The sequence below is a fragment of the Spea bombifrons genome, chromosome 10 (genome assembly GCF_027358695.1).
Source record: "Spea bombifrons isolate aSpeBom1 chromosome 10, aSpeBom1.2.pri, whole genome shotgun sequence".
Lineage (NCBI taxonomy): Eukaryota > Metazoa > Chordata > Amphibia > Anura > Pelobatidae > Spea > Spea bombifrons.
Genome location: NC_071096.1, coordinates 7,041,157 through 7,062,973, shown reverse-complemented (window position 1 = coordinate 7,062,973; position 21,817 = coordinate 7,041,157). Strand labels below are relative to the sequence as shown.

The 21,817-nt window shown below is 42.7% G+C and overlaps 1 protein-coding gene across 3 annotated transcripts in view; it reads left to right on the top strand.

Annotated features, from left to right (window-relative positions):
* Positions 1 to 5,594: 5,594 nt before the first annotated feature.
* The window catches only part of LRP4 (LDL receptor related protein 4), a 34,089-nt gene continuing 17,866 nt past the window's right edge, over positions 5,595 to 21,817 (top strand). For 2 of the 3 annotated variants that reach the window (XM_053448883.1, XM_053448882.1), the window contains exon 1: positions 5,597 to 6,513. In XM_053448883.1, coding sequence (XP_053304858.1) covers positions 6,423 to 6,513 — 91 coding nt within the window. In that variant the 5' untranslated portion in view covers positions 5,597 to 6,422. Of the gene's footprint in view, positions 6,514 to 21,817 lie in introns of all 3 variants that reach the window. The other variant, XM_053448884.1, reaches the window with a different exon arrangement.

Genomic DNA, 21,817 nt, shown 5'->3' with positions numbered 1-21,817 from the left:
GTGATATAAAGGTCTATTTCAATATTATGGCTACATTGTCTCGGGTCGATCAGAGTCTGAATCATAATCTCTCATACATTCATAATTTTATATTTGATCTGTATTTTTAGCATGTTCATTACAATGGCCCTAAATTATGACATCATAACATGCTATGAGCATGCGTGGGAACTTTCTAAATGAGCTGACCTAGAGACTCTGGAAATATTAACCTTTTAATAACCAACATGAAGATTCTATGTAGTGACTCGCCAGATTTATTAACCAAATGGCTCTAATACCATTCCTCCTGACTCGTCATTATATAAGGACACTTAATTGAGTCACCTGCCTTCAAGCAGGGATACCAACCATAACATAGTGGTAGCAAAACGCCAAGAATGATACATGAGATCCGAGAGATGACAACCATTCCTAAGACATAACATAAACTGTGTGCCCCTTCCTCCTAAGAGGGGGAGCGGAGGCAGCGATTAGTACAAAATGTAGAGACAGCCCCCCCTCTCCCAGCAGCAAAAACATCACATAGAGCCCCCGTCTGACTATAATTCATCACCTCGCCTCTCCGGCTTCTGCCCTTTCATAAGAAAACCCTATCAGCTTTGGCTGGTTCTACTCGTTCGTTTTATCCTGATAAATGTCTGGGGGTTTCCTCCTTGTCTCAGCCACTGGCAGGCGATGGATATTTTCTTAGGAATTGAGGATAAAACCTGCTGTTTTTGGACTCCCCTCCTCTCCTCCTGTGGTTCTAATAATGAGATGTTTTTTGTCTCCGTGGCGCCAGACTATATGTCTGAGATGCCCCCAGCACCGTGGCCCCACTCTGTAGCTCATATATATTATATATATATATATATATATATAGTTATTAGTATAATCGTCTTATGTTTATTTAAGTTTCACTACATAAAATAATCGAATGAAAATAATAATAAATAGTAATATGACATACATAGAGATGACATACAAAGCCGAGCGCCGCAGTCAAATAAAAATCCTGGAACAATGAACTTTAATTGCATTTCATAGTGACTCAGTCTAAACTAATAATCGCATGACTGCTAAGAAGAAATGCTTCAGGGTTCTTCTCGTAACGACGTGAGACTTTTTAGCCCTGGTCCTCACACCACACCGGGGACAACCCTGGCCAGCGGTGCCAACATCATCGTGAGGAAACCACACTCCTACAAAAGGTTAACGTTATATCCGACCAATTTGTAATTAACCAAACGACTCTGCAGATTGTTTGAGAAGAAACCAGGTGACCTTTTTGGGTCCAACCTTATGAGGTCTATGATGCAGAATTTGTTTCGCGTGGTATGTCGAATAAGGAGGAAGCGGAAAGATGTAGGACATGGACAAGGCGCCCCTAGACAGATTATCTTGAGACAATGTTTCCTCTTGAGGAACATTCTGTACAGAGTGTTCTAATGTATAAATGAAGACAGACCCGTTTGGGATTAGAACCTAATGGAAGAAGAAAGAAGGTCAAGTGGAGAGTGAAAAGAACCGAGGAGAGTGGAAATCGCAGAGCAAATTACAATGGGAATTAAAAGTGGAAACATATGAGAAGACCAAGAATTAGAATTAGTCAGAGCACTCCGTGTTCTTGCTTCAGCCTACAGTCTATTGGAGGTTGAAATCAGAAATTAACCCAAGAGCATTTAACCCATTGAATATTCACACTTCCTAGAGGATGTCCCGAACATCTAGTCAGTTTATTGCATATGTATTTGATGTATTCTGACCCTGAATGCCCATCTGAATTCCCAAGGGCCTTCAGAATTACAGTAGACCCTACGGGAGACAATAGCCCAAGCGCATGTCATGGGAATATCCATTATAGTATTTGAGACTTGTGATTAGCTGCACTTTGCTCGGTGGTACACAGCTCATCTAAGTGCTGATCAGAATAATTACTGTCTACATATAATAGCTGAAATCATTAACAGAAGACTAAATGGCCTCCTGTAATTATGGCGACTTTATTCTGTTACACAATTAACAGGAGAGATTTCTTTTAGAGCCGTTACATTTGCCTCAGCCCAATACCCTAGCTTAATATTCCTTAACTGTGATCTTACTTTTGGACCAGGAAGCTGCCAAATGTTTGAAAGTTAACTTGTGAGGCCAGGGATTTTTTTAGCCCCAGATTCAGCGGAATACACAAATATGTTAATAACATGTGCTGCCGCGTATGTGGTTTGGATAAATCCAATTTGCCAACGTGTTTGTTAGATGTGGCATAAGCAGTCCAGTCTGTGGTTTGGCTCTGCCGCTTCACAAAATGTATCAACAACGAGGTCCATGGGGCATATAATGAAGTTACAAGGCTTCTTATTGCCCACGATCCCCTGTCCTTTATAGACATCCATTGTTCACTGTATTGGGGTATCTAAAGGGCATCTGTTCCATGTGGCAATTATTCTGTATGGACAGACCTAAGAAGTTAAAATATAGACTCCATTAGGTCTCTCATTCTGCTTTACAAAAGTTTTCCCCAGTACACCAATGAGTTTGAAGACATTCCTGGATTGCGTGGGCAGTAGGGGATGCCATGTCTTCTGCCTCTGTGGCCCTGGTTCCAAATCCAATCTTGAAATCACTCTTACAATTTAGATTATACAGATTATTTTAATGTTTTCAAGTAGAGATGTCCATAAAACTTGCCACTGAGGATTGGGAACCATTCTTCTGCGGGGTTATCATTGTCTCTAATTAGTGACCTCTCTAATGGTCCACAGGACCAGAACTTGGTCAAACCAACCCTTCATCAGGCACATGACCGCTTTAGAGCTAAAGGGCACATAAAGAATACAGATACCAGGCGTTAACCGTATTTTATTTTTCTGGCTAAAGACTCTCTCAGTCTCTATTCCAAGTTGTGCCTCACTTTTGCAGAGTTTTCATGTTTTCAAACTAAAAACACTTAGGTTACTGTAATAACAGAAGTTACCAGTTAAGTATGGATTTAACATTCTTCCTCTTTTTCGGTGGATCGGTAAGGAGTTCCGTATTGAAAGTGGTGATGTCCGCAGAGGGAGCTCTACAATAAATACATCCAGATTGTAAAGGCAACAGTTTCCAATTTAGCATTTGCTTAAAATGATTACCACTGATTCAGAGCAGTATCTAGAGCTGACGTTAGCAGCGTGCGTGTCTTTCACATACAAGTTGCTGTTCTAATTATTTGTAGTAGACGTAGCTTCAGTAACCATTTATTTTGGGTGCCGTCACAGTTTATGACCATATCAAAGTCATTCGTTTAACTGGGGCCAACCTCTACCTCCCTAAGGTAGAGAAGCCGAACACCGAGATATGACCACATATCACAGAGCGTTCCTACATGACATGGTTGCAGTGATTGAGGTCTGGGCTGTCGCAATTAATCAGTTTCACAGCTCAGTGTGTTGGTCAGGGGTCCTGTGATCCTCACTGCCCGGGACAGTGTGACATCCTCCGAAAAACGGGACACTTGGGAGGTATGCATAACTGGGAATAAATAAATACAGAAGCCATTATGTGATGACATCATTAGTGCTAGATTTTGCACCGAATCGGCTTGGGATCTCAATTTACAAAATATCAGGGATGAGCTGAAATTGCACCTCTGGAAATGTTTAATTTGCAGTAAAGTGAAGCTTTTTATAATATTATAAACCTGCAGAAAGTACAATCGCTATCTGAATAATTTCTGCAGTATTTTAGCGTTATTGACCGTATGTGGTCTTCTTCTCTCTAGAGGAACACAATTTGGCTCCAGATGCTATATTCTGAATTTGTTTAACCTTAAGACCTCTGCATGTTGTGGAACTACAAATCCTTATCTGATCAGCAATAAAGAGTATTGGAGTCCAGTAGCATCTACAGAGTTAAAGGTTGAGTACCATTGACCCAAAAGATTCATTGAGACTCAAATCACAAACGTTTTATTGATCCTTGATATCGACGGAGTGGCGTATGTTGGACTAAAGGTGGGCAAGTCAACTGAAAGAGTAGTTTGAGCCAAATCAGACCCCGGGCTCAGCTCGTTCAGTCCCATGTGAAGCATAAGCTTGCGCAGACTAAAATATTAAGCCAAAGGAGAAGTTTGTTGGCTCATTAGCAGTGGATAATGTGGATCAGAGCTTTAACTTCTCCCCTTGCTTAGTATTTTGGTCTGAGCAGGCCCTTTTCCTTATGGTTCGCACAATTTACAGTACGGTATGACAACTAAAACATATATGAATGTCTCCAAAAACCCACAAAGAACAGAAAAAAAAGGGTTAAGTGATTAAGTGATCAGACGATCTCCCAAACTGGCCCATGATTTTCCACCATTGATGCTCCATACCAGATGATATTTGATCTTGGTGGGCTTTTCTGTATTTAATATTTTGGATCTCCCATTATAACAGGTCATCTTCATGCTACACAAGCAGGCCCAGACTGGCCACCTGGCACACCAGGCAAATGCCACAAAAGCTGGAGAGGCAGATCAAGTGCTGTAATGTGTGGCCATCAGCTGGATATGCCCGGCCGGCGGCCGCATATTACATGAGCATAAGAACATGGCGAGTTCATTTCAAACACGGTAGTCCAGGCCTAGACTAGCTATCTGGCACACTGGGCAAATGCCTGGTGGGCTGCTGGCCATCAGCACCCCATACTTGCCAGCTTTAAATTGGGTACTGCTCGTCCACACGCTACGAGGGCATAGAAACGTAACGAGCGGCCTCAGTTATATCAGAAGGTGCCCGCTGACCTTACCAGGGTTGCCTCGTCGTGACCAATCTGGCCCCGTATACGAGTTTTTACAATACGCAATAAACATACATACATATGTAATTATAGAAAACAATGCACTGTTTGGAAAATAGATTCTGGTGCCACATTAGAAAAGTTGTGTTATCACCATAGCAACCAACAATATGGTCCAACAATATGGTCCAACATTCCATTGGTTGCCATGGTAACAAGGCCACATTTTCTCTTGATCTGCATTATGTAATTGTCAATGTCACATTCCACAAATAATTACTAGAACCCCCTGCAATAAGCAGAACATTTCCCATTCTAATTATTATTAATTAATATTTCTAGTGGAGTTAAAGAAGCAAAACACAAACGCAAATATTTGTCTTTGTTTTATTTTTCTCGCAGCTTTGTTTCTTCGTGTTCTTAGAATATAACTTGTTTTATTGTATATTATGCAGCAAAGTGAAATGAATGAATCTGTGGTTCGGAGAGCCCGGCGGGCCCAGTAATGCCCAGGCCATGTTATTATTACATGTTATTCTCCTCCATTCACTTTATAAGTTTGTAAAAAGAGCCAACAGGCGGATTTGACTCCAAACTCAGGTGTGTTTGAGTGCAGGGAAATGGGGGTGTCATTTTAATACTGGTGCTCCCCTCCATGACTGCAGCGCTCCACCAGTATAAAAGACCCCAGTATGACTGGTAAGAATATCCACAATTATTGTCGGAGGGGGTGGGAGGAAAACTGCTGGTGGTACTGAGGGCAAAGTGGGAATGATTTAGAGTCCCCCCCCCCTGTGGGTGTCACACTTGGTTTGTTCCACAAAGAGGCTTGGAAGGCTACGAGGAGAGAAGGACACAAAATAAAGTGAGAGAAGGAGACTGCAGGCTTAGTGTGAGAGACGGCACATCGGAACTGATAGATAGCAGGGAGGGGGACAGCAGAGAGTGAGACGGCAGGATAGAGCTGAGTGCACGTGATTGCAGGCAGAGACGGCAGGACAGAGCTGAGTGCATGTGACTGCAAGGAGAGACGGCAGGACAGAGCTGAGTGCAGGGAGAGACGGCAGGGATGAGATAGAAGATCCGAGGAGACTACACGGAGTAGATGAAAGGAGTTGGTATAGGAGAGTAACACAGAGACTGCAAAGTAGAAGCAGAGAGTGACGAGACATGCAGGGGAGGAGAGGGACAGAGTGTGCAGAGGAGTGAGGGCAGTAAATCAGTGAGGGGGACAGGATGAGGAGGGACACATTAAATACACTCGAGTGAGTAAAGCACAGAGGGGAGGGAGACACTGAGAGACTGCAGGAGACAGACGGCCCGCAGAAGCCTTCCAGGTGGTGTGTGCAGGAGAGTGCACTCAGCAGTCAGCAAGCAGAGAGTGCACTCGGCAGAGAGCAGGCAGCAGGCACAGAGTGCACTCAGCAGAGAGCAGGCAGGTAGCAGGCAGCGAACTCTCCGCAGAGACGGACCGAGCCGAGTGCACTCAGCAGACGGCAGGGAATGTATTGAGCGGATCGGACGGGGATCAGAGCGACAGACCTAATGTGACCGGAGAGCAGCCCTACCCTGTGGATCATACTGAGGGAGCTGCCCGGGGACCCCGCACCGGCCCCTGGGGCAGGCAGTGGAGCTTCATCCAGCGCTTTTGCTCCAGTGGCTTCTGAAGGGGTCCTGCTGCCATGGGAGGCCAAGCTCGGGGGAGACAAGGATCGGATCCCGGGGGCGTGAGGTGGCTGCTGTGCCCCTTAACACTCCTACTGTGTGTACAAGGTAAGGAGCCTGCCTGCTGCCCCCACCAGGGCTGCCCACTGCCCTCACTACTAGTATGCCCAGCATGCTGCCCCCCCTTGGCTGCATCACCCAGTGGGGCCAGAACTGCCCCTGGCTGCTGCACCCACACCTATGACCCTAACTGGCTGGGGCTGTCATTGGTATTTTCTTGCACCCCTAATATCCTGGTCTTTAAATCCCATACTGTATCTGGAGCCTTTAGCATTGAGACCAATTTGATTCCCTTCCCCTACTGCTGCGTATACTGCCCCCCCTCGGTGTCACTTTACTGCCCCCTCTGTGTCACTTTACTGCCCCCTCGGTGTCACTTTACCGCCCCCTCGGTGTCACTTTACTGCCCATCGACCTCCCTCGCGTAGTCTGTTTTTGGAAGTAGACGATCACGTGGCCTGGGTGCGCTTGCCGGTTACCGTAGAATGTGCCGCAGTGTTACCTGTGTACAGTGTGACACCAACACGGTGTACACAACAGCTCTGTGCCCTGGGTGGTTTGGTGGAGAGAGCTGGATGGAATGATGACCGCTCTTGTGCCATTGATTCAGGTTCTCCGTGAGGATAGTCTGGAATAAATGTGTTGGATCTTATTTTACTTAGTTGCTTTAAATGTCTCTAACTGTAATTTTTCCAGACTTCTGATGGTTTTTTGTAATCAATAAAGTTAATGTAATCATGGTGCTGCCCATGAGACTTTTTAGGGCTGTGTGATATATACAGCACTGGGGACTTTTTTAGTTCTAGGTAATCCGAGTACTCGATAACAACATAAAAACGAAGAAAGGAAGAAACTAAAGTAGGGTAGATCTCCAGAAAGCCAACTGGGAAAATCTCCCAGGGGACCGTGTACAAGGGATCCGGAGAGAGACGGCGAGGAGACAGGGGGCCGTTAACGAGAATAGGATGTGAAACTGAGAACCCACATAAAAGCTAAACAGCCCTGGACAACTTTTACAGCTGTTCAGAAGAGATTTGCACTCAATGTCTAGGAACCTTTGTGTAATGGGAGAAATCCGAGAGACATCCCTACACCGAGGGGTTTGGGCGACCATGGTATGGTTGGGGGAAAAAAAACAATTTACTGTCAGTGTGCAAGACCCCCGCTATATTGTTACAGGTGGTCTCTAGAGCAGATGCTGGTATTCTAGTTACAGGCGGGTTTGTTTTTGTAAATATTTTTGGATGTTATGTGAAAATTGTTATATTTGTACTAATATTTTATTTTGTGTAGAAATGTTGACGACAATTACCTGGATACTCAAGATGGGTATTTAGAATTCATCTCGTTTAGATTAATGGAAACAATGTAACGATGGGTGGTCTGAGTAGGTGATGAAGTCCATATTTATCACTCGGTATTAACATTGTTGATGTTAAATGGTCTCAGATCACATGTTCTTCTGTTTGTTCTTTAAAGATAGCTGATGGTTAATTGAACAGCTCACTAGATGGTAAGGACTACTTTAGGACCGGAATGGTGATGATTTGGTGGCTTTGGCATATTAGGGCTGGTGGCCTCATGAAATTAGTGTGTCCAAGGCTGGCTATGCGTGTTATGTTTTTATGCTCACGTAGCATGTTGACGAGCATATTCAGCCATCGACCACACACTGCAGCAGCCAATCTGTCAATGGAGTGGCAGATTGGGTGAATAGGGGGCGCCGATGGCCCGCGTCCCACCAGGCATTTGACCAGTGTGCCAGAAGGCCATTCTGGGGCTGGGCTACCTGGTCTAAAATGCACTTTAATAATTCTAGTTGGGTACATGTAGGCAAGGGCCCAATGTATAGACTTGGACTGGCCATTTGGGAAAACTGGGCAAAAGCCTGGTAGGCCAGCGGCCAATGGGGCCACCCATTTACCTTCACTGGCACTGGTAGTGGATACGGTCTTTCGGTGTGTGGCTGGATACACATGGACGCACTCTTGCTGGCTGTTTTCCATGTTGTGAAGGATTTTTGTCACGCTCGCCATAAGCATCCTCAGTCTTTAGTGGTGGTTTCTCTTGGTTCTAGTGTTGCATCTTGACCTGTGTCTTTGTAATTTCCAACAAAGATGAATTAAAATAATAACTGGAGGTATTTAACCATGCCGGTCCAAGGGGACAACTACACTTAGTGGGATCTTGGAACCCTGGAGCCTTTTTGCTCCATTCAGAACTGTTCCAGACACACGTCTTCCCAAATTCATCTCCTGACCTTCAAGCCACCATTAAAATAATGAGAAAAAGGCAAACAAAGGGAACTATATCTCCGGAAATGGTCTGTGAATAGTGTGTTAGCTGAGCTTTCAATGCCAAGAAGCCTCAACGTTGGACCGTTCTCCACCTGATATTATGTGCAGACTTTTTCCCCTTAACACGGTGATGTCTATATAGAAACCTCAAGGAGGTCAGCTGAGGTTCTGTGTAGCTTTATGTACATAAAAGAAAAAATTCTACCTTTTTGTAAGAAACTGTTCAAAATTCTATATTTCTATGTTATATATGATTTTGAACCCAAAGAGCCATGAAGATAAGAAGCAGTCTGTTCTATTCACTGCTAAATGAGCCATTAATAATAATAATAATAATAATAATAATGATATATTATTATAAATCTAAATCCGTTCTAATGATAAGCATTCCTTAGAGGCAGTTTCTCGTTAACCCTTTGTGTATGTGATAAGGAACACGTGTCTGCAATGTGTATATCATTAGTCAAGGTCTGAAATGTCTCAAGGAAAAAAATTAAATTGGAGTCAGAAGTTAAATCTTTAGCTGGACGGCCCCAGGTACCCTGGAGGCTTGTTTTGGCCAATTTGAAGCCGGTCCCAATGCGAAGCTATTGTTATAGAACGCAGGGAGATGGGAAGAAAGCGGCCCGCTGTTAATTTGCTGGAAGTATGGTTATGTGCCTGTATCATGCTGTGCATTTCTACAATTATTCCGCGGGATTCAGCTGGCTAATTACACCGTTTCATAATTGATGGTATGTTTTCAAAGCTGTTGTGTTCTTGGTGAGCGGCGAAACCCTCTTCAGCTGGCTTTCTTTAGTGGCAAAGTTAAGGGACTTTGGGTTAAATCCCACGAGAAGCCGTGGCGTGGCCGTGTTTAGGGAATCCATCGACCGATATTCTATTCATATGGAAAATAGGCACATTTGCTTCTCTGCTAATTGGTTATTCCTGAAGTCTGGATGCCCCGAGGCTCGTAAGATACGGACAAAGTTGGAATATAGGAGTTCCAAATCCACCCTAATCCCTTTGTTCCCTAAGGGAGCCACAATATGCCACAGAGATTTGACCCCCAAAAGGGTTAAGCAAGACTTTTCTCTGTTTATACCTGCCTGAGCACAGTCGGAATGTTCAATTGATCAGTGTGTATATATATATATAAAATTGTTTTACTCTTAAGGTTTTAGACTTTCATGTGTTGCTAAAGGGGTTAAAGCTGATTTATGTTCTGGTCTGTGGCATCCTCTGGCTATTATTGGGCTTCAGCGTCTGACGGAGTCAGAGAGTGCTGGGAGTTGCTGTTATCACACTAGGGCATTCAGGAGGGGAGGCATTAGAGACATAGTGTACCTAGGGAGCTAACACTCTAGGGCTGGCATTGAAGGAATGATTGTAATTTACTGAAATTACCTATACTTTGGGCATTTTGTTTGTCAACATGTGTAATTGCTTTGGAGATATTTGGTTTTGCTCATGCAAGCTGAGATCGGTGGCAGAGGCAGCTATATCCAATAACTTCACGGTCCTCCAGTTCTTTCCCTTCTCCTTGCCTTCCTGAATCAACTACAGAGTGGATCCATCACTCATATCTATCATGTTAAGCAAGTAGACCTTAGCAGAGCTTTATTCGGTTGCTGTGCCAGCACCTGTCTTCATGTCATGATAATTAAGTGTTACCGGCTAAAATTATGAATGAGGAAAAAATCGCCATGATTAAAAAAATGTATTTCTGGGAAATATCTGTATCGGGAGTGATTTTTCTAATCAAAGCTGGGACAGCACCTTTAAAAAAAAAAAAATAAATAAATCTAAAAAAAAAAACCCAGAATATAAAATAAACGCGGGATAAATGTTTTTCAGTTCTGGATTCGGTTACAATATAATTGCAGATGTGACAATTCCCTTTTAAGTTATGCCCAGTTTGGGATCGTAACACGGCCTCGGGGAGCCCCGGGGAACAGTCGCTCGCTGTCTTGCCTCCGCATGCACAGGGATAAGGTGCTGCCTCTAACCACTTAAGGTTGGAGAGTTACTTGATCCATTTCCAGGTGGCTCATGGGCTTCTTTTATTAAACGGGGACCTTTTTTATTTGCGGAAGGCCTGAACCACGGGGAATGTTTGTTCGGTTTATTTTTGGAATTTTACCGCTGTATCTCTGTCACGTTAATCCTCGTTTTTGTTCCTGACGCATTTGTCTTTTTTGGCATATATTGACTAAGCTGCACTGGCAATATTAAGACCCCGTAACTAGCGTTGTGTAACTGCGGCTGAGAGTACAATAATACGACCCATTGGATTCTAAAACTGGTTGGGAGGTGTATGAAATCAAAGGGATGCCTGAGCTGCCTTTGGCCAAGACTGGTATAGACTACCATTTTGATTTAAAGGCGGTATTGAATATATAATATTATTATTAATAATAATAATAAAAATGACTAGGTACCTATTACCCAAACCCACATTTTCGCTATTATTTATTAATAGTTATATAGCGCCACCATATTCTACAAGAATGTACAATAGAACACCGCCTATCATCCTTGGGGGGGTTTCTCGGAGAGCACCGTAAGGTTGATGGAGCGATGAGATCAATAATCTGCTTACTGAGCCAAACTTTAACAGATAAAATTACATCAGGTATTTTATGAAAAAAATTAAAATATTTTTTCTATCCTGAAATGGCTTTTAAAATAATAATAATATAATATGTAATTTTTTTTATGTACAGTAAATGGCAGAGATTTTTTTTTATCATTCCAACATAAGGTGATTTATATTCCATTTATTTGAGCCCTTAAAAAGATAGGTAGTTACATATTATACGTGTTCAAAAGGACCCCTTATAATCCAATATATTTTAGTTTTGTTATTGCTAAAAAAAGAAATCAATATGTTGCAATGACCATGGAGTCAGAAAACAAGATCCGGGGGAAGATCATTAAAAGTAATAAAAAAAAAAAATAAATAATAAAAAACGGTTTGATATAATAATGTGTATGTTGAGTTTATATGATAATCTTATACTAATTAACTCTAAAGCCCGAGGCCATACGGAAGACACGCTTCCATATCTGGTTCAGGATTATCGCATGTGTCAATGTTTTATCGGTATCTTGTCAAGATTAGAGGAAGCCGCCACAATCGGAGATGCTTCATAGCAGACGCCAAACTACAGGTTTAATGATTTATAAAGGTGCGCAAGATCAAACGGTGGCTTCCAGAGTGCAACACACCCCGTCGGTGGCAATCGCCGTTACTAAAAGAGAATGCGTGCAATAAAACAATATCTGCGATAAGAGATCTTGGATAACTTATTTCCCTATACAGATTTCCGTCTGCCAGTATAGTATATTCGCTCCTTGGTCGCATTTATTTCCCCTATAAAAACTATTGATAAAGATCAATAAACCCCAAGCCAGAGGGAGCCGGTGGATAACGTTCCAGCTGTTCTGGTTGCTTCCAACATCTGGAGAATGCATGATGGCCAATGTGCCATTTTTTATTTTATTTATTTATTAGAAGAGCCTGAAAATGTAGGGTTTTGGAACTTGTAATATCACAGTGTTCTAAAAGTAAAAATGAATAAAAAACGCAGAAAATCTGTTTTTATAAATGACATTTTGTAATTATGTCTTCTTATAAATAGCTATAATCGGTTAAAAAGGAAATAAGCCATGGAGAAGCCGTGCCCTCGAGACTCCTCTCTATCCAGACCCCTAAAACAAAAGTGTCGTTCGGATATATTCTGAATTTTAGCATTTTGTTGACCAACCTTCTGGAGTCACTCAAGTTCTTTTCTCCTGATAAATAACGATTAATGCACGTATCAGGTTTGCTTATGTATTAGACCAAATTGTTTACTTTTTTTCTTTGAAATCCGTAATTAAGATCTTGGATTACAAAATTTGTTTACATTTTAGAAACTTTTTTTATGCTTTTTTTTTTTTTCTTTTTTTTTTTCTTTTTTTTTTTTTCAAACTGTTGGCATTAAAGGTTCCGGTCTCCGTTATAATAAACACTTTTTTTTATATAAAATTCTAATTACTGTAACATCTGTGATTTTACTTACAATGGACCCGGATGAAGCTGGGGAGAAATAATGTCACGTAGCCGTAGACCAACGTGTCCCGTTTTTTTTTAAAGGCAAAGTTAAAATTAGAATTTTTATAAGGACAAAGATTTGGAATGGCCTGGCACAGGTGGCCGCTACATGGAAATAAAAAAGGATTTCACGCCTTGGGAAGCTGACGAGCACCGTGACTGTGATGGGGGAAGGGAAATCGGAATGTGGTGTAATGGTTAGAGGGTTGGAGCGTTAAGAGGAATGAACACCTAAATTTAGGAATGGCAGACATGGAGTGGGAAACACTGGCAACAAGATCGCGGTCTTATACAGATTTAATGTTTACTGAGTCAGCACAATCCTTAACGTTTCGATTCCACCTACTCTGTTAAATTTAACACTTTTATAACTAAAAACAGCCTTAGAAACTTCATTCTTTGCACTGAAGAATGCCCTAATTCATCCCCAAAATAAATCTTCATTCATTTCAGAGAATGTGTAATTGTCATGTGACACACAAGCAGCTTGTTGCCATAGACGCCAGAAAAAACTTCTTCAAATGTTCTGTATTGTTTTAGGTGAGATTCTACTTAGGGTCTATCTGCTCCATGATTTGTGGGGTCACGGATCTCTACTCTTGTTCTTCGGAGGTTGTGTGGCCACTTACGTCAGTTTAGGATGCTTTCATTTTGTGGACTGTCCAGTCGTGGTCATTACAGAAGACATGCCAGATGGTTTTGGGGATTATATGTTAAATTACTTTATAGACATTTTGAGCAGAGGTTAACAATGGGCCAGTGAACCATGGTAGAGTTGTGTGCGTGTGGTTCAGATAAATTCTGTAACATAGTTGTTGCAAATTCCTTCTGACCTCGGCCGAATCCAGCTCACCACTGGCCGACCGTGCCAAGGCTTCCCACCGAGTCCAAAAGAGCAAAACCTGGAGCAATTAACCGTTGGGTTTGTTTCTCTCGCGAACTCAGGAGCTGACTCTAGAACTTTGGGTTCAGTGCAGAAGACCTCTTTTATAATTCTGATGATTATGAAAATGTATTTTTTCTATTTTGATTTTAAACTGTTTTAACGGCATTTAAAGGAGAAACCAGTGGCTTTCTGGTGGCCATACCCTATGTTCTAATGTTAATGCCTGGTTTGTGTAACGGCACTCGTGTTTCAGGTTAGGACGTAATCCATCGTTTTGTTGTAAAAGCCAATGCTCTTTTCCATCTTGCGCTGGGCGGCCATGTTTTGGTTGGTGTAGGAAAGGTGATCTGAAGCTGTGATAAGCCGTGCTTCATGAGTTCATTGCAGGTTCTGCGCTCAGACACCGCATGGGGTAAGCAGCACGCGTTCAGCCGAGATCGCTCATCGAGCCGCAGGTTATATTTGGAAGTGACGGTGTCTCTGCAGACATGTGAAGGGGTTATGAGGCTCCTCTTGGCTTCCCGCCTTGTAGAGAACATTCCTATACTGAAGAGCTTTGTCAACAAGCCTTTCTTGTTCTGTCCCTCATGCTGTTCAGTGCTTGAAATATATGTGATGAAGTCAAACAAGAGCCAGGCTGCAATCCCTGAAATACTGGGAATGGGTGGGATTTGGAATGATACCGAGACTGGGAGACAAAGGTATTAGGGGCTACTCCATAAGCCTCCTTGTTGGGCTGCATGTGTGATGTGTACATGTGAGCATCATACGTGGTAACTTTGTTTCAGCAGAGCCGCCTAACCTTTTGTTCCCGCAACTCTAAATTGTGATTCCCTACTTGTTATGACCTATTTGCCCAATATGTGTGTGTGTGTTTGTGTTAATCGATTGGGCAGCTTTACATGTCTATGACCTGTGGAGTTTCCCCATCCATGTGGCCATAGGCCATTCGCAGGTACTGCTTACAAAGTAATGGCCCTCTGGGTTTTCTTGCTTCTGCCACCGGACTGCAGACAAAATGGAGAAACTGTCCTTTCAGAGTTGACCTTAAGATCTCGAATAAACCATACAATGTTTTCCCTGTGGATTTTGGACTTGTTGTGGTTCAGGTCTGCATTCCTTGGTGCATCTGCGCCTTTCACAGACGTACAGGGCAGGGGGTGGGACGTGGTGCAGTTTGGTTCAGTGGTTTGAAGGCTGAGGATACGTGTAGGCACTTGCTTCTCTCTAGACAATGAGTACGTTCCCTCCACCCCACCCCCTACACGTCTTGTACGAGGGAGGGATCTGGAGTACATCTGGAGAAAAAATTATTTTTAAGAAGCATAAGAACAGATCGAAGCCCAGGGGCTCCTACGTAAATATACATTATTACTTGTGAAGATCAATGGGCCGCTACAGAACTTTTGTCAATCCCTGAGATATTGTCTTACTCTGGCTGTAAACTCTGTATCCGTCCAGAAGCTGAGTGGTATGTCCACGTTAGTAAAACTTCATGATAGGCTATTGTTTTCTATGGTTCCGTGGATAGGGCTTTGTTCTTGTTTGACGTTGTGTGCTCTGCCTGCTGGTTTCAGTAGCTTGAACTAGATATGGACCCGGTAGCATCAATTTGTAAATTTACAGTTCCCGAAAACATTGCCGGGTTTCCTATCGTTATCCTGGAACTGGAATCTGTAGTTGAGGTCTCCATGTACTAGTTGGCTGCAGGTCCTGAACTGGTCAGCATAGACCTCTGCCAGGCTGCAAATGGGTTCGGCTCGTGGTCAGGAGGCCATAGGGAATATTGACTCACTAAAAACAGTTTGTGGCTATGGAACGTTGCCTTACCCTGGGATTAAAATCACAACAATGAGGGAACCGGGGTGGGAGAGTAATTGTACTCATAGAAGGAGCTTGCGTAATAATGAATGTTTTAATGGAATAAAAGAGGTTTGCCCTGTGATTGACAAGAAGGGGCTCATTGTACAAGATATGTTAGTTATGGTAACACACCCATCTGCTTTTGCTTTGATCCTAGAATAAGTATCTCCAGCGTTGAGCTCATCACATGGTGGGATGTGAGCCAACACATCGGGATTAGTTGGTGGCATATCTCTGAAGTGTTCTGATTCAGACAATCCAAACAATATCTTTATGGGAATTGTGCGCATGAATCCATAAAAAAAAAAAAACAAGAATTGCCAGATAGCGTGGGACCTGACAAAAAAAAAAGAATTATTTTGTTAATGCTTTACAGAGTTGTGTAGTTCTGTAAAAAATAAGTAAACTTAATAAAATCTGTTGTTTTGTTTGTTTGTTTGTGATTCTTTTCTGCTGGGTTGTTGGCTAATAATGTGACCTGTAGTTTGATCTGGTATCTTGCTTCCTCGTACCTTTTCCATTGTAGAGTTGGTCGAGGTGGCTGTCACTGGCCACAAGCCAAGACCGTGTTGAGTAGCTGAGCCCATGTGCAAACCAATGTGTACCCACTGATCAGACATGTCGTGAAGGACCTGAAGGGTCAAGGGCATCTGTTGGCTACTCTCTGCACCTCTCTACTTGGGACAGGCCCAGGCTAGCCTAATATTTGGTCCAGCACTATCCCAGGATGAATGGAAGGAGGACTTAATGGACATAATGGATTGTTCTAGGACAAAGTTCTAAATGCGGAGGAACCAAGCGAAACATTTTATTGGTTTCCATGGTGGCTTCCTCACGTTTACAACTTTGACCAAATACTGCTGTTAACAGCCCTGCTATAAAGCAATAAGCAGAAGAAAAATTCTTAGTAAAAGTAAAGTTCAGTCTGAAGGTAAGATATTTAAGATAAAAAGGAACTTTAGAATATTATGCAAACTGGCATCTGTATAGATATGTTTCAATTAGAAGAAGCCATGCTTTATTGTGTGGTCTATTTAATGTATTTGCTTTTCAGATCTGTTCTGCTTAATAAGACAAATCCTTTTCCGTTGTCTCCGTGACTTGATGGAGCCACGGTTGTGCAGGCAGTCGCTCTAACCCCCTGACGTTGGGACTACGTGCAGGCAGTCGCTCTAACCCCATGACGTTGGGACTACGTGCAGGCAGTCGCTCTAACCCCCTGACGTCGCGACTGCGTGCAGGCAGTCGCTCTAACCCCCTGACGTTGGGACTACGTGCAGGCAGTCGCTCTACCCCCTGACGTTGGGACTACGTGCAGGCAGTCGCTCTAACCCCCTGACGTCGCGACTGCGTGCAGGCAGTCGCTCTAACCCCCTGACGTCGCGACTGCGTGCAGGCAGTCGCTCTAACCCCCTGACGTCGCGACTGCGTGCAGGCAGTCGCTCTAACCCCCTCACGTCGTGACTGCGTGCAGGCAGTCGCTCTAACCCCCCCACGTTTCTCCACCGCCTAACTTATCACCATTTCTACTGATGCTGCGGACTTCTCTTTTGATTTTCTTCTAGTTTGGACACCAAAGAACATTAATTATTTTTGTTTTATTTTTTTAGTCAAACCTTCTTCAAAATAGATATGTGTAGCGTGAAGAAAATGTATCTTTTAAGCTGGGCGCTGCTGAACAGGTTAATTCATTAAACTTGCCACATCAAAAAGCTTCTGGTACGCTGATAAACGAGCCACATTTTTCATGTTAAGGCTTCCAAGTTCTCTGCCAGACAGCGAATCGAATCTAGCTTTAAAAAAATAGTAAATTATCTCGTAAAGCTTTTTTTTTTGTTTTTCTTCTTTTTTGCTCTATAGTGTTTGTATTCTCACTGGAAACATCACGTCCTGGGAATTATAAATCCCGCTACTTCCGTGTGACTCGTGAACAGGTCAAGTTAGCAAGTTTTCCGATCGGATTTAGCACGCTAGTCCCAGGCCTACGCTAGAATAATAAGCCTCCCTGCCCCGGGCAGAATTTAGTGGGACCAGGGAGGGGTACGATGGAGATGGTTGTGATCTGGGTCTGTTTTGGCTGCAGCGCTTGCTCTGTGTGTGACGTGGGCCGCATTACCAACCCTCTTGGTGGTGGATGCTGATTACACTACTTCTCTGCATCTCTGTCCTGTTCAGCCAATCCATCTATTACGTATTCGGTTTCCATTGCTTTAACCCTTCGTTGGTTTTGGCTTCTTTATTTTCACATAGGGTTGTAATGAAAAATTTTGGAGTCAATTTTTAACCCACAGATAGCAATTATAATTAGTTATAAGATCCTTTATAAATTGCACTGATGTAAAGTACAATGCGTCCAGATGCGTACGGCACTACGGAATATGGTGGCGGTATAAAAATCAATAAATTAAAAAAAAAAACCTTGACTTTTTAATGTGCTAAAAAGATGCTTAATCTCACTTATTTGCCCCGTTTCTGCAGAGGTTTTAGACAGTTGTCTTTTGTGGAAGGTGAATCCTATACAACCACAGTGTTAATGATATTTTAGCACGTTGACAAATATAAATTAGCCTGGTGAGTGGCGTGGTAGAGAGGGTAGTAGATACATGGAACAGCCTCCCATCTGGAGTGGTAGAGGTTAATACTGTGAGGGAATGTAAACATGCATTGGATACGGCTCCTGGATGTAAGATGATCCCAAGGGCTAATTAAGGTTTGAGTCTTTACAGCAGGAAAAACGGGCAGATTAGACTGGGGCCGAATGGGGCCGATCCAGCAGCAATTTCTATATTTCTGTTTTTTTATGGAATTCCTATTGATCTGGAAACATTGTTTCTTAATATAGTAGGCTGTGTTTAATGGTAAATAGGGCACCATAGCAGACTTCTGTGCAGTCCATCACACGTGAGTCTCTGGCCTCTGATCAGCTGGATTGATGTCACCCGTTGGCCCAGATGTGACTTATGACATCATTGCGGTGTGTGTGTGTGTGGGGGGGTGTCCTAACTTGTCGCCGTTCCAATACACGTTAAACCCATCATTCAAAGTATCTTTGCCAATTGTTCAATGCAAACTTCCACATGAGAAAATGTCTTTTTTTTTTAATTGCAACATTTTCAAAATAAACCCCCACGGATACGATGTTTCTAATTAAATTTACCGAATACACCGACTTTCCTTTACCGCATTCCCATCATAACAAATGTGAACTTTAAATTCTTCCGCCCATCCTGCCCCCCCCCCCCGGAGCTGGAGACGTTTTCATTGAGTCCTTTGAAGGGTTTTTTTTTTTGTTTTTTTTCCCCCTCTTTTAGACAATGCTCCATTTTCTGGCTCTTTTTATGTGCAGTCTCTTAATTTCCTCAGAGGGACACAAATAAATTAAAAGACCTGTTAACCCTGAAAGGGGTAACTCTTTGTTTTCCTTTGGGTGACCACTTGGCCTTTGTTACAAACCTCCCCCTCCCCTTAAAAAAACAAACTTCCCTGTGTCTGTCGTAACTCAGTTACCCCTTTTTTGGTGCACAAATATGCTGCTCCCCTTCGGGCTTCCCTTTTTTTTTCCCTTTTGCGCCCCCTTTCCCCTACCAAATAACCCCCCTCTCCTCATTTGCCCCCCTGCTGCGCGTCGGGGCGAATCTTCCCCTGCAGGGGATTGTGGGAATGTTTCAGTCCTCGCTCACCCCTGGAGCCACATAATAAGCGGCTTCAGAAAGCAGACCCCAGGAGCCTGGCCGTGGAGGGCCGAGAACAGTAGGGGACTCCTTGTCTTCATAAAGGAGACTCGCACAATCCTCGCTTATTCCCTTCCACGTCTCTCCCTCCCAGCGAAGAAAGAAGAAACACTTTTCACTTTGTGCGTGTTGTGTGGGGACGTTGCCCCCGTTGCGTGTTTGTGCATTTGGGGTTAGGTTGTGTTGTCCCATATAGTGTTCCCGTCTCTCTTGTGTGTACAATGGCAGCTCGGCACCTGCGATGCCTTCTCACAATAGATTTGCTTACGGCCCCTGCCTCTCACTATGGCCCCCTGCTGGCTCTTCAGAACCCCGGCGGTTCGCTACAATAACCTCAGGCCGCGAATTGGCGCTGGGTTTGGGCAAATATTTCCAAGTGTTTTTTTACTAATCGCTCTTTTTATCGGACGGGAGGAGGCAGAGACTTTCCTCCTCCGCTGTGCGGCCTGTGCAATTTAAAATTCTCGAAATGCAGAAAAAAAACTCTAGCAAATGTTTACCCTTTGGGCGCCGGATCAAAGGAAAAAATATCATAAAACCTTTAGGTTCTGTAGGAGAAGTTATGTGGACAGATTTCTAGATCTTAGTTTTGGGGACAAGGGGAAATAATTAAATTCTAACTTTTTTTTTTGAGCGAGAAATTCTACTTATTAAGTCTAATAATATATATATATATATAATTTTATATTTCTAGTGTGACCAGTATATTTTATGGTAACATTTGTGCCCTTTTGTGTTTTTTTTTTCCAGTGTTCTTATTTGTTATTAATTATGCTTCTTGGCCATATCTTTTCCGAAATAGTAAATTTATTATGTAATTTTAATCCAAGATCTTGCCCCTTTATTATGTCCCCCCCCCAAAAAAAAACAAACAAAAAAAACAGATCGATCAAGCTACACTTTTTTTTGGGGGGGGGGGTTTGTTCGCTAGCCGGCCAAGTCGATTCGTTTTAAACGGTACGGAATATTTGGCCATCTGTTTTATTCTGATCTGTTTGAAATCGAGATTGTACACCCCGGAGTGCCGGAGAAGGATGAAATACACCCTACTGGGATCCCCTTTTTTTTCCATGTGACGTTTTAAACACATTGTAAAAAAAAAAAAAAAAAGAATCAGGATTGATAATGGGGGGGGGGGGTTGAATGCTGGTTTTAACCCTTTGCTGCCAGTGCATTGGTCAATAATCCTGACCCTTAAAGGGTCTAAGGTCCAGAAAAGGTCAAGTCGGCCTAAATCTAAGTCAGTAGGTAGCCAGTGGGGTCTTCAACTGACCCTTTCATTCCCTTGTTATATAGTCTTTTGATCATTATATGGGGGGGGTCTTTTGATCATTATATGGGGGGTCATTTGAACTTTTTGATCTTCCAGACCCTTTACTGCTCTTGGTTTTTTCCCCAGGACTGAATGCTTAAATACATCTCAAGATAAGTTGTATTTTTCTTTACAATCTATGACCAATTGTGCATTTAACTCTATAAGGGCAAGAGGGGCTGTTGTTACCCTCTCTCTACCACTCAAAAGGGCTTATTCATGATCGGAATAATGCAAATTTATATATAATGACCCTTTCAGTCCTGGAATTACATTGACGTCAGTGGTCTGTGCAGCGGGATTTTTAGGGTTCCGTTATTTATCACAGCGATGTTGCTTGCATTAGTAACGCGTTTGGGCTGGATACACCCGACTGTCGTATTCATCTTATAAAATAATCAGCGAGCAGGCATGCCGCGTGATTCGAATTCATTATAAAACGGTTACGTTTCGGATTTAAACGTAGACGATAAGTACAAGGATACAGAAGCGACGTGTTTTGGACGGTAATCCTGCCTATAATCTGATCAGTCAGCGAGGAAACGCAATATGTTGGGTTTTGTCGTTTTTGTGTTATTAATGCAGATAAAAAAAAATCTCAAAACAAGGACTTTAAGATAGTAATTTAGGTAGAAAAAAGACACTTCGCGTCCAACCTCGCTGTTCATAAGAAGGCAAAAAAAACCCCTCACATTGAACAGATTTCCAACTGTGCCTCAAACATGGAATAAATTCCTTCTTGACTCCAAAATGACAATCTGATTCCTCACTCGATTAAATAAATGTAACTAATCCCGTCCTTATAACCCGTTATAAAATATGAGAAATATACAGGGATATATTATATACTCTCTGGCCCGTATAACTAATCCTGTCTTTATAACCCGTTATATCCCTGTATATGCCTCATATTATATAACGGGTTATAAGCATGGGATTAGTTATACGGGGGAGTATATAATATATAATATGAGGAATATACAGGGGTATATTATATACTCTGCCGTATAACTAATCCCGTCCTTATAACCCGTTTATATCCTGTATATTCCTCATAGATCATATACTCTTCGGCCCGTATAACTAATCCCGCCCTTATAACCCATTATATCCCTGTATATTCCTCATATTATATATTATATACTCTCCGGCCGTATAACTAATCCCGTCCTTATAACCCGT